This window comes from Phycodurus eques, chromosome 21, assembly GCF_024500275.1.
Source record: "Phycodurus eques isolate BA_2022a chromosome 21, UOR_Pequ_1.1, whole genome shotgun sequence".
Lineage (NCBI taxonomy): Eukaryota > Metazoa > Chordata > Actinopteri > Syngnathiformes > Syngnathidae > Phycodurus > Phycodurus eques.
This window is the reverse complement of record NC_084545.1, coordinates 5648640-5662827: the sequence shown is the minus strand read 5'-3', so window position 1 is coordinate 5662827 and position 14188 is coordinate 5648640. Positions and strand designations below refer to the sequence as shown.

General features: G+C 41.5%; 1 protein-coding gene across 1 annotated transcript; it reads right to left on the bottom strand.

Moving 5' to 3' along the window:
- Positions 1-2212: 2212 nt before the first annotated feature.
- Positions 2213-13870, bottom strand: htr5ab (5-hydroxytryptamine (serotonin) receptor 5A, genome duplicate b). The gene is made up of 4 exons (XM_061666861.1): positions 13808-13870; positions 7422-7769; positions 6362-6742; positions 2213-2545 (listed from the first exon to the last, which is right to left on the bottom strand). The coding sequence occupies exons 1-4, from the start codon at positions 13868-13870 to the stop codon at positions 2213-2215; spliced, it is 1125 nt and encodes a 374-aa protein (XP_061522845.1).
- Positions 13871-14188: the final 318 nt, after the last annotated feature.

The window sequence follows — 14188 nt, the reverse complement described above, 5'->3', positions numbered from 1 at the left end:
AATTAGTAGTCAGCCTACAAATGTTTTAGTTAACTGTAATTTGTCTATGAAGATTTCTTTTGTCATTGCATGAATATTATGAAAATGAAACCTTACCCCAAAATGCAAAATGCTTTCACATTACAGCAAAAAAAGGAAAAAAAAAGAAATTATACAACAAGTAGTCCCTACAGTAGTCGTCAATGTGAATTTGTGGAAGAAATATTAAGAATGTGGTGATTTTAAAAAGTCAGTTTGTTGTTGAAAATGTGTCAGATGTTCTGGTTTTCTGTTTAGAGATTCTAGTGAAATTTCTAGAAACTTTCTGGCAACTCATTTGTCTGGTTTACGTGGTTCAAATGTGTTGCGTTTGGATAAAATCTCTGTGTAGTTAGTTTCTGACCAACCCCAGGAAATTGACCAAATTACACAATTTGGCAATTGTGCAACTTTTGTGCCACTGAGTGTCATCCATCTTTCTAGTTTACGTGTTTCACATTTGGCAACAATCAGATATAACCTTTACAAGTACTTTTATATTTTTGCAGAACCCCCAGAAATTGTCATAAAGACCCTAAAACGGCAGCTTCAAACCAAAATGACAGACTTGCTGTGCGTTTTCGCCGTTTTGGGCAGGGGTTCTTGGGACTTTTTTTGTGGGTCTGCCTATTGAATTTCATATTGGCAAGTGAAACTGACTCCTGGGGCTGAGTTCACCCCCCCCCCCCCCCCCCAAAAGTGTAAATTTTGGCTTTGATTTATTCCTGTAAATTATATTATTTGTTAACTAAATAACACGGCAGCTGTACAAACCTAGCGTTCAATTCTTTGTGTATTCTTCGTACACCCCTCTATTAATTCTCACTTACCTCAAGCTATGCGGCATTGCGCAAGAAGACAAAGTCTGAATATGAAAACTTGCTGCTTCTTTTGTTACCTTCGCCATGTACGCAGCAATAAAGCCGGGCGAGCAGACAGGTGACAAATTACATTTTGCGTCCTTTTGCGTCAATCGCAGTGTGCCGTGAAATAATGAGGACAAAGAGGAGTCATTTGAAACCCCATGCAAAACGTTTTTAATACACGCCCACCTAGGAATTCATTTTTGCTGCATCTGGCACAAGGGAAATTCCCGTGATGCTGCTTGCAACGGTTGAAGTTGCAAATGAGTTGTTTGAGAAAAAGAGTCTTAGGAATACTGACGGGGAAAACAAAGTGAATGGGATTTAACGCAATATGTGGGACACCATTGAAATACACCGTGGCTAATGGCGGAGACTTCTCCGATCTCAAATCCAATATTTTCTCCGATCTGGCAAGTGTTTAATTGGAACAGTCCCACGTCACACAATTAGGTACACCTGCACAATCTAACGAGTCCACTTTTACAAAGATAGGAATGCCTAGATTGAGCTCAATCGTAATGTGACAATTTATTAATGATTGTGGCTGTAGGTTTTACGGTGGTGTAGAACCAATGACCACGTTGCATGAAGGAAATATAGTCGTAAAATCTCGGTGTATTTCTAGGCTCTTTCTGTACATGTGTTTTCAGAGGCTATTTTTCGACTCTTTATTGTTCTTCACGTATATACGTGAAGTGTGTCGCGACTTTGCAACAAGTGGAAAATGCGGGTCCCAGGGGGACATTTTAGAATCACTGGTCTAGAAGTTAATTTTGAAGGACCTGTGGAAATGGCCAAAATGACCCTTGAGACCCTTTTGTGATTGAAGTCTGAGTTACGATAGACATCGCCTACCAAATTTCAGGTTGCAAAGTGAAACTGATTTTGCTTGGGGAACACTTTTGAGCATATTTGAATGGAGAAACATTGCATCCTTATTGGAGTCTTCTATAGCGAACACCATTTGATAGTGCAGGTGTACCCCCAGCTGTGACTTCATTAGGTTCAGTGCATCCTGTTTCTTTCATTTGTCAGCTCCCAGCCACGATAATTGCCCCGGAAGCGTCAGTCAAACTCTGCGTGGAGCCTGATTTTGTATACCTATTGAGCGCTTTTGTCATTCACCGATGACTATCTCGGCAGTCAAAACTTCTGTTTGTATGTCTCCCGACTCTCCTTTGAACCAATATCCGGCGGCATATCGGGGTACTTCCAAAGCACTTTTCCTTATAACGAGGACATTTATTCGTCTCTTTGAGGAGTCCGGCTGGGAGGTTACATAAAAACGACAGGGGTTTGGGGGAAGTGTCTGGGATGCAGACTCTGGGTCAACGCTGCCTGGAGAAGAGGTTCCTCAGGGCGTTGTTGTAGTTCTTGTTGAAGGCGGTGTAGATGAGCGGGTTGAAGAAGGAGTTGGAGTAGCCGAGCCACAGGAAGATGCTCTTCCAGATGGGCGGGATGTCGCAGGAGCACAGCGGCACGATGAGCTCGGTGATGAAGAACGGGATCCAGCAGAGCACGAAGACGCCGATCAGGATGCCCACCATTAGCGCCGCCTTCTTCTCCTTTTGCTCGCGCCACGTGTCGCCGTCCGTCTGGAAGGTGACGGTGGCGTGCCGCGCCGTGAACACCATCTGGGGCTGCCGAGCCTCCTCTTTCACCTGCAGCCACATCCAGACATCAAATTGATTCGCGACGTAATCAGAAGAGAAGTGGGAAATATTATAAGCAAGTGTGGAGAAGAACTGTTTCTCATGTTTAGGGTATTTAGTGTGAAGGAATGTGCTTTGAAGTACCAAAGTACAAATATTTCATGACTGTAGGTTTTTTTCAAGTATCTGTACTTGCGTACACTCAGTCTAGAACTGTCCTATGTAGCCTACGTGCATGAACTGATGAAGCCTGGATGAGTCTTCTAAGACTACCACAACAGTCCAGTTGATCGATTCAGTAGCATGAGAATGAATTGAACTGGATGAATGACAATATTCACACACCCGTCTGTGAGTATTTGTTTTTCTGACAACTTTTGAATGTTACGCCCTACATTTGAAAACGGATACAGTGGAACGCCGGTTCGTGAACAATTGGGTTTAGGAACAACATTTTCGAAGAACTATTGCCTCGGTTCACGAAAAATTTCGGCATTAAAGCGGAAGGCTTAGTTGTGCTTTTAATTGTGCTGTGTAAACATAATTTGTTCTGTGCGTCACATATTACAGGTATCTTTTTGTTGCTCTAAATTAGCCCGCAGTTTGGCTCTGAAACTAAACACTGCTAGCAATAGTGGTATTAGGAAGGCAAAAGGTATTACTGTTAAAAGAAAATAGTGGCGATCATGATCTCTTTGTGCAGTTTGGTTTGGCGAAATCTACTACTACTATTGTAAAAGTTGGACTCAGCGTAAGTCGACTTGCTCTACCTGTAGAGTGAGGTGCAAGGTTCAAAGTTTTCCTTCTTTTTAGGGGAATTTCTGGAGGATTTCCGCCCAAAATTTGTGTTGAATTAAATAAACTGTTTGTTCTTTATCACGTAGCACACACTAAGGAGATGGACCGATTAGTCGACAAGTCGACTAACATGCCACATCGACGTTTAACGCTTGACTAATCGCTAAACACGTTTTTTGGCATCTCGTTGTCTCATTTTTGTCTGCAAATTTACAGAAGACTTGCAAGTCGTTCATCTGCTGCCGTCGCCGGACATAACGCTCTGTGGAGCAACAAAATGTCCAGCTAACGACGAGAGAGTTTTCATAAATCTGGCAATGTGTGTGTATGTACAATAAGGGCTGAGTGAAGACGTAGACTGCCGCGTTAGCTCCCCACGCGAGCCAGCCGTCGACTCGCGAGCTCGCGCTTGCTTGCCACTTGTCTATCTTGACTATCCACGCATCAATACCCGATCCAACCCCGGAGGCTCAACAACTGGATTATGGTTGCCAGCGTAGAGCAGTGACAGGTGGAGCAACAAATAAACAGAGCCTGACGCTCGCGTTCGCTCTGTTCGGGCAAACTCAAACGTAGCTCAATAATTGTGTCAACAATTGTGCCTTCCTTGTGTTTTGTCTCGCGACTCAAGGCCGACTTGCCTTCCTTTTGTTTATTTGCTCGAGGCGTGCGAGCCCCGCATACAAAACACATAATTTCTTTTCTGCTTGCGTTACAACGTTTTCTCACTTTGGCTCACATGAAACCAAGGCGGTGACAGCAGAGGCAAATGCATACAGTGCTACCTTGAACTTCCGACACCCCAAACATTTTATCGTCGTATAGGTGGGTTAAAAATAAGGGGAGTATGACGTCCTATATATCGTTCCCCAAAAAATGTATATATTATACCACATAACTCCAGATGTTTTATCATTTGGTCGTATAGTTTTGAGAAAAAAAGTCGCATATTTTCGGGATAAGTCTTCTACTGTATCTTGGAGAAAAAGGTTGTTTATAATGGAACATTCCCCTAGACGAGTTATCGTTTATTCATATATTTTGAAGAAAAAAGGTAAAAAAGAAATTCTGCCATATATTTGTGATGAAATATTTGTATACTATCCAACATATCCCCGAGGTTTTATCATTTGGTTGTATTTTTTTCCTATATAAAAGTTATCCAACATGCTCAGACGTTTTATCAATTAGTCATATATATCAGGTAAAAAGGGTAGTATGTTTTTGATTATAAATTAAGATTATAATAAATTATCCGACATGTCCACAGAAGGTTCATTTCTTCGAACAGTATAATTTTGAAGTTGTATGTTGTTTGACAAATCGCGAGACGTTTTTAGCACTTATGTAGATATATGAATTTGGATATTTTGGAGATCAACATTTTGTTTCTTGAAAAAATAAAAATGGTCGGATTGTTAAGAAAATTCCATCCTATATTTTCAAGACAATAAGTTGAATTTTTTTTGAGAAAGCCTTCCAAGAATAAATATTTTTTAGATAAAAAGTGGTAAACCTTCAAGACAAAAAGTCGTATATTTGAACTGCTGTGTAGAATTTCTGACACCACAGAAGTTTTATTATTGGTTGTGTTTTTTCTAGAAAAAAGTTTAGTCTTGACTATTTTGTCGACAAAAGTTGTATGTTTAAATAAAAAGAAATTATATTTTAGAGAGACAAATGTGTATATTTCTGAGATTAACGTCTTTTTATGTCAGAGGAAACAAAAAAGTCGGATTCTTCGTAAATTTTTGAGACAAGGGTATTTTTTCGAGAAAAAAGGATCTGTTACCCGAAATATTCCCAGAAGCTTTATGATTGGGTTGTGGTGGTCATTTTATTCCCCACGTCATCTTTCAACTTCCGTGACAAAGTTTTCTTGTATGATTACGACTTTGTTCTTGTAAAACTACAACTGTTTTCATGGAGTAATAACTTATTCCTGACTTCATTTCCTTCTGTTTGTTGTAATTTTACGTGAAAGACGGGAGCGAGTGTTGTGACAGGACGCACTGACATATGACGTTCTTTTTATAGAAGTGGATGTTGAAAGCGATAAACGTTGCCTCCAATTCAGCTTCCAATTAGTTCTGCAAGACCGCCCGCTTCCAATTTGAGGCCACTTTTGCATGATGGATGATAATGATGGAGTGAGAGGAAAATTACAACCTTATTTTGCATTTTCCGGAAAACATTCTCCCCGATAACGTTGAGTCACTTTCATAAGGTGCCCTTTGAAAAAAAGATTGTCCATTGTCACCATTCAGTTTTTGCCAGTGCTTGACGAACAGATGAGCGTCTGACTTTTTGAGCGCGCTGATGAGCAAGCGGCAAGGTGCACAAAGGCCAAGACACGGATATTTATATCCTAGCCCGCCTACGGCCGAACAACACGCAGGCAATGATTCTGATTAGGACCCAAATATCTTCCTAGGTTCAAATAGAAATCCTTGCATAACAACGGACATCTGTGGGGGTAAAATGAAATGAGCCACTGAGAACTAAAGTGGGCTAACTGACTTTTTGTCCTCTTGAAAGTGCAAACATGGAAAACAGGCATATCATTCAGATGAATGCCGGTCTAAATCAAGGTTTACTTCCATTATTGATGTATCGGGGTAGTCCATTATTGCACTCTTTTTTTGTTTTTTTTTTTAACCTTGGGTGCTACTAGTGGGCTAAATCAATTGTTGTCATTTTTAAGTTAAGTGTGAACATGAATAGAAAAAGGCATATCTTTCAGATCAATACTGATCTAAATCAAGATTTAGTTCCAGTTTTGGCATACAGGGGCCAGTCCATTATTGCAGTCAGCACTTTTTTTATTTTAGCCTGGGTGCCAGTGAATGATCCTAATTTGATTTGTCGTCTTTCATTGCGTATTGATCGATTTGACGGATGCTTGGACTTAGACCGCTATTGCACAAATGTAGCGGTGGCCATAAAACTTTGAATCCCTCTCCTGCAAAATGACAAAAACGGAGTTAGCCCACTGGCGTTCTTAGCGGTTCGAGTATCACTAATCACCTCTGCCATGGGAGTGATGGTGTTGCTCTTGCGAGAGCCGATCCGGAGCTTGGCCGCCTTGTAGATCTTCCAGTAGACGAAGAGCACCACACAGAGCGGCAGGTAGAAGGCGCCGAACGTGGAGAAGACGGTGTACGACGGCTCCTGGCTCACCTGGCACTTCATGCCCTCGGTGTACGTCTCGCCCCAGCCGAAGAGCGGCGATAGCGAGATGATGGATGACAGCAGCCACGTGAGGGCGATCATCACGTTGGAGATCTTCTTGCGCGTCTTGAGCGTGTACTCCAGGTGGCGCGTGATGGACCAGTAGCGGTCCAGAGCGATGGCCGTCACGTTCCAGATGCTGGCCGTGCAGCACAGCACGTCGAAGGAGATCCATACCTGGCACGGCACGTATTACATGACTTTATGTTGAATGCAATCCTTATTTCGCGATTAAACAAAATTGTCACAATGCGTAGTATTTTGCAAATAGTCTTCTTACGACAATGTTTTTTAGGTGAGTGCAAGCATAATTGCAATGATTTTTTTCATAATACAAAATATTTTAATAGCTGAAATGTAAGTACTCATAGTACAGGAATAAATATTAAATATTTAATATGGAAAAAAAACCTAAAGTGCAATTAAAAAAGGGTAGTAATGTGTAATATTATGAAACTACAATCAAGATTACAATCTTTTTCTTAATATGAGAATATATGAAATTTCCCTGGAATAAAATCTTAATAATGGTGTCGTGGCGCACTCGCCTGACTTTGGTGCGGGCAGCGTGGGATCAGTTCCCACTCAGTGACGGTGTGAATGTGAGTGCGAATGGTTGTCCGTGTCTATATGTGCCCTGCGACTGACTGGCGACCAGTTCGGGGTGTAGTCCGCCTTTCGCCTGAAGTCAGCTGGGATAGGCTCCAGCGCCTGAATTTTTAAACATTTATTTTGCGATTTAAAAAAACAAAACAAAACAAAAAAAACAACAAAAAAAATTTCATACTGCAAAGTATTGTGAGAATAAAGTTGTATCATCAGACTAATTCAAAATAGTAATAAAAATCATGGGCACCTGGCAGAGGACGCGGCCCAGCTTCCACAGGCGTCCGTTCAGCTCGTGCACCAGGCTCAGCGGCATCACCAGCGCCGCCACCATCACGTCGGAGATGGCCATGGACGCCACCAAGTTGTGCGGCACCCGGTGGAACGTGCGCACTCGCAGGATGGTGACCAGCACCACCAGGTTCCACATGAAGGTGGCCACGGCCAGCATGGCCAGCAGGGTCAGGGTGAGCACGCTGAACAGGGAGAAGGGCCGGTAGATGTCGTTTTCAGGGGCGTGGCCGCTGGCGTTCGCCACGCTGCCGTTGGGATACGTCATGGTAGACGGTTCTGAGACGGAAGTCGACTCATTCTGCATCTGGAAGACAAGTAGGGAAAAAAAATCACGTACAGTGAGTGGGTAGAAAAGTATACACACCCCTGTTCACATGCCAGTGAGTAAAAATAAGTATACACACCTTATACCTCGGAAGTGGCTGTGTTCTGAATTAACCAGTTATTTTCAAACTCATGTTAAATGGGAGTCAGGACACACCCGCCACCATTTCAAGTGCCTCTGATTACCCCCAAATAAATTTTAGATGTTCTAGTAGGCTTTTCCTGGCATTATTTTGCTTTCAGTCGCAATGCTGAAAGGTTTTCTGCTAGCGCTCACTGCTATTTTGAACTGTTCATAATTCCTTCCTGCTGAATGGCAACATTTACAAAAGGAGGTTTGATCTGTGAATGGAGTGTATGTGAAGTGTAAAAAAAGTACTGGTCTAACTCCATTAAGGTAAAAAAGTACAGACTGAAATGTACTGAAGTAGAAAAGTAAACATTTATTTTTTTACTGTCAATTTCCCTCTCTTAGCATTGCTAAAACTTTGAATGGACAAAAATTTAGAGATTCAGAGTTTTTTTTTTAATGCCTGAAACTGGTACAAGACAACACATTTGCCAGAAATCATTCTCGGTGTCGTCAGCATTAAACAAATTGACTAAATAAGGCCATGGATGAAAAATATGTTGCTTCTATTAATCTGCTGCAACATTGTGGTTAAGGCTCCCTAATTCACGTTCTGCCTTATACTAAGTCCCAAAGTTCGGAGCCATGGTTGCCTTTACGTCTCCATATGGATTTCTATATTTTCCACATCATGTCGTCATCCGAATAAAAAAAAAAGTCATGAACGTGTTTTGACAAACTAATCAGTGGAAAGTACAAATATTTGTTTTCAAATGTAGAACGTCAAAGGAAATATTTGGCTGAATATTAAATATTTAAGTAAAGTACAGATTCCTGAAAATCTACTAAAGTACATTAACCAGGGATTTTTACTTTGTTATTTCCCACCTGTTATGAATACTTAAATCGAGGGCTAGAGTAAGTCTGATGACTGCCATTCTCCCCCCCCCCCCCCCATAGTACACCTACTGCGCGGTACCACGACGTTTGCTGGAGAGCCTGTTTAGCGATTTTCGCTTGACGGCGTAAAAGCCACTTGAGCGTCTCATCTGCGGTTGTCAGGCAGGCTGCCGACAACCTTTCAAGTGCAATTTCAGACGCCGTTAAAGGGCCTCGCAAAGCTACTCTGGGACTACTTTTTACCACTGGAACAAAAAGAAACATATTCATATTTATTAGCCCGCCCCGTTCTGACTTCCACCTCCGATTTGCATCAATTTCGGCATCGGTTACAGGATGACTACCTTATATATTTTTTAAAGGCGAGGCGTATTAAGGCTACATTGAACAGAGAAATAGAAGAAATGAAGAATGAAGTCAAAATATCACGAGGAAACAAAGACAATATGCACACTCCTCCAAGAGTATTAGAACATTCAGGCCAGTTTCTTTCTTTTTTTATACATTGACGACTTTTGAACTTTTAATTCAAGGTATTTATATTTGGTTTGAATACACAATTTAGAAGGGAAGCACGAGTGCTTAGCAGTATTTTCAAGAAAAAAAAGTCATATTGAAAGAAAAAAATTATATTTTCAAGATAAAACTGATGGATTTTTAAATTAAAAAGTTTTATATAAATTACATTTACATAAAAAAAACATTAAATATGCATGACAAATCGATGGCTAACTAGTTTGGAAATCAGAACTCAAGGATAATAGTTTGTTCTACTGTTCAAGTGACTGTAAAAACGGTGTGGTAACAAAAAAAATGGCAATTTCTCACGGAATTATTTACTACAAATGACAATTAGAAATTTAGGCAAGAATCATAGACATTGATGCACAGGATTTGCTTTCGCGGGCCACATTAAATGGTGTGGCAGGCCAGATCTGGCCCCCAGGCTTTGAGTTTAACACGTGTTTTAGCGCAAATAAGTTGGATATTTTCAAGGAAACATTTTTTACATTTTCGAGAATCAAGTTGAACTTGAGAGTACAGTTGTACAAAAAATGTTTTGTCTATTTTGTAGATTAAATATCTGTATTTCAGCTCCCTCTGGTGGTTTGCAAAGGAATCAAAGCCAAAGTACAATTCAGTTGTATTTAACTTCTTAGTGCAATAAACATGTAATAAACATGTTGCTTTTAAACTTTTATTGAAATTCATTGTTTTTATTTAGCATATAAGCACTGTTCAAGCTGTGAATAATTCTTCAATGGCTTTCTGTACAATAATATACTTCTTAGGAATAAAAGCTCTGTCTCATTTTTGGTGAAGGCCTACTACGCTACTACATTTTAATATCTGTCATGATGGTGCTTTTTGGAGGGTAAAGTATTTTTTTTTTAGGTTGTACTTGGTGTAGAAAGTCTGACAACGACTGCATTAGCTTATCAAACGAGCGCATGAGCGGCTTCCCCATCCTGATGCTAATGCACAGCGATTTCCATAGATCATGGCAAGTGCTCAGACACGGCTCATCGAACATTCACTTTCACCACAGGTCGTATCCTCACGCCTATAAATTCACGTCACCTGACTCCCGCTCCGCTTATGAATTCTGGCCGACGGCTTACATCCATCCACCCATCTGTAAGCGATCCGTCCTAAAAAAAAAATAATCTTGTAACCTTTGACCCTCCCTGTTTAGTGGAGCTGGCTCCCTGTAATATTGATGCGGTCATTCATTTTACATGGCAATGCTTGCGATAACAGCTATAGGACATGTTAGCAGATGAGCATATATATATATATATATATATATATATATATATATATATATATATATATATATATATCCCCCCCCTGCCCCCCAACATTGGTCTTGTTTGCCTTCATTCACGTAGTTTAATAAGTTGGAAGGAACCCCTAGAACTAAAAATGGCACCGCCTGAAAAAAAAATATATATCTCGGGTACAAATTATTTTACAAGGAAAAGGTTGTAGTATTACGTGTTGTCATAATTTTACAAAAATAAATTTCTTCAGTATTTCAGTTCCGCTCCTCAGCATCCATGCACAATTTCTTCAGAAATTGCATTCCCCAGTTCTTATTAGTAGTCGAATATGATTCTTCTAACAAATAGATCGCTTTTTTTTTGGGTGCGCAACATTCCCCAAAACTCACCAATTTTTAACACGACCCCCTAAACTCAATCAGTTGTGCTCGCTGGGAAAAAAAAAATAAAATGAGTGGACAAGTCTAAGATGACAGGTCGTACGAAAAAGTCTCAACGACACATGCCCGGAATTGAACAGGAAGTCGGCCATTTTGGTATGGGCGCAGCATGGCGTGAACGTTTGATCGTTTTGAGGATTGCCGTGAAGTTAGAAAAAAATAAACCTCGAATCCAGTAAGACCGATCGACATGAAGTTGGGGGGGGACTTGTAATGCGATAGGACGCCCCAAAGCGTGTCAAAGACCCATGCGTGGAATTGAACAGGAAGTCGGCCATTTTGGTGTGGGCGGAGCATGGCGTCAAAGTTTGATCATTTTGTGGATTCACCAAGATTGGACATGAAATTATAATTGTGGTTCTAGTTTGCAGTGGAGAATATCCTCTGTGAACCAGGAAATGCAAAAATATGGACCAACAAACATTTTTGTGTTCACAGTCGTCTCCACTGGGTGTTATTCTCATGAGGTTTTGATCTATTTGAGAGCTTTGAATCAATAAGATCTCATGGTTTTGCTTGTTACAGTATAATTGTTGGCTGCGTTGCTGAATATCAAATCAAGTGAATATTTCTTTGCAGGATGCAAAAATAACAACAAAAAATAGTTAAATCAAAAGTCCGCCTCTCACTCATCCCCTGAGGTGAAGCTTCATGTATCTTTGACAGCCGCCAGACGCTGGCTGCCATATTGATCTGTCGGCTATAACTCACCGGGGCTCATCCATAAGGTCCACCGGGTAATAACAATAGCAGCCTGCTGTGACTTATGACACCGTCTCTTACATCGCACTCCAATCAAAGGCCCTCTGGCCTCTGTTGTTCGCAGCTCCTATTAGCACGCCTAACAGCCATGAAATTGGAAATCTGTTGTGAGGGAAAGAGCTCAAAGCAAACCAGATCTCATAATCGGGTCCGTTTGACGTCAGCACGTTTGCATAGGGACGAGGGAGACTCCTTCGCTACTCACGTCGCAAGGGAATTAAACAGACGACTGAGAGAAAGTGTCAGCTCGGCTCTCCGTCGATTCTTAAAGCAGGGTGGGCACATATTGATGACGGAGGTCAGCGTGGATATAGTTCAACTTTGCCAAGTTGCTCTTCAAGCGGGGTACACTCATGCCAATGAGCATTTCACCCGCCGTTACAATCAAACTCAGCAAAGGTCCGATTAGCAGATGTCTCCGAAAGATTATCCTGAGTGATTATTCTGCGGTGTGGAGCGTGTTAAGCGTGATTGTTTCCCTCCCCGATCTGAAAGGGAAGAGGCAATTGTAAATGTTAAAGCTGTTCAATATTTACGATTGAAAATCGACCGAGCCGTGGACGTGACGTGATCGTGACGTAAATCAGAACGGTAGCCTGTCAACTAAGTTTCAAATGTTCATCACGTTCACCTGCCTTTTTAATTTCTAGTTCAGATCTTCAGCATTCACAGGGAATTTCTTCTGAAATTGCATTTGCTAACTCTTATTATTACTGTTGTTGAGGTTTGCAGTAGCGTACAACTGCGCTGCATCAAACTGACGGCTTTTCCCAATATTTTGGCTACCTTATCGAGTGACATGAGCGGTTCTTGCATTCTCAAATCATTAAAATGAATGGTAATTCCGACCCGAAAAACACCCAAAAGATTTTTTGTAACGTGAAAAATAGAACTCCACAGCATTGGACTTTCCAAAAACAAAAAAATAACAATTAAATACAACGTGAAGAATGAAACTTCTCCGTCTGCTGTGCGACGCTTGGCCACGCGAAGAGGACGGTCACAGCTGCTCAGTAAGCTGCAGTAATATTAGCTGTTCTACACAGACGATAAAGAATATACACCTGTGAGTATTGTTGAATGCTCTGTCCGCATGTATTGCTGCACTGTTTGTGTTGAAATGTACGTTGCTTCCAGGGTTATAACTCAGCAACATCGATGCTCCATTCCTTGGCCCGTTTATGGTGTTTTGCATTGCGCATTAACATTAAGGTAGCGGACGTTCGTCAGGCAAAGTTATGTGGTTTGGTTCAATGCACAATGTGTAGTTCTCTTTGTTTTATGTTTAGTTTTCCAGTAAGGCCTCTTATTGGTAGAATCTCGAAAAACCTGAGGTGCCACTGTATTTTGACCCTTTCTTTGAGCAAACTGATGGAAATAGCCAACAGATTCAAAAACAGTCAGCCACTGAATGCCCTGCAGTTTTTCACCCCTGCAAACTGTTCATCCATCCATTTTCTATTGCGGTTTTCCTCATTGGGGTCACTGGTGAGCTGGAGCCCACCCCAGCTGACTTTGAGTTGTGAGGCAGGGTACACCCTGTACTGGTTGTCAGCCAATCACAGGGCACATAAAGACAGGGAACACTTGCGATCCACACCTATGGACAATTTGGAGTCTTCAGTGAACCTTAAGTCCATGTTTTCTGAACGTGGGACGAAGTCGGAGTAAACCGCTGCAAACTGCTACCCCAATAATAATAACTGGAGAAAACAATTGAGAAAGAAATATTTTCTGTGTTTGTGTGTGTGTGTGTGTGTGTATATATATATATGTATATATATATATATATATATATATATTATATATATATATATATATACACACACACACACACACACTCTTACGACATTGCGCTGCCATCTCTTTTGTTCCAGCAAATCCCGCAAAAACTTCCCGTGCGACAACTTTGTAAATAACCCTGGCGCCTTCGTTGCACATCCCGCGAGGATTCCTGAACGCGCCGGCATCACAAGACACTTGTTACACGACATATTTAACTAGAGTCTGAGAAGAGGGGGATGAATTAAAAAAAATATATTTAAAGAAAGGTGCAACTCACCCCGTTTAGCGGTGCAGCGTCAAGTAGTAGTGCGGCAGAAGGTGCTGCGTGCGTGGTTTGCATGCATCCATCGCCGCCTGGGGTGTAGGGGGGACTGATGGCTCAGTGTGGTTTAGTGTGGCTTGACTACACGCACACATACACACACCAATACACACACACACACAGTGAGCATGAGGAATGAACCACGCCGGTTGGCATAGGGGCAGACAAGAGGATGGCTGAAAGGTGGGAGTGATTCTGAGTCCATTTCACATGATAAACACTGCGTTTTCCTCAGTGAAGTGAAGAAGGATGCACGGAGGAAGGGAGGAGGCGAGGGGGTGGGAAGCTGCCTTATCGGAGGCGAGGATGCAACAGCGGATGCAGATGACGTCTTTA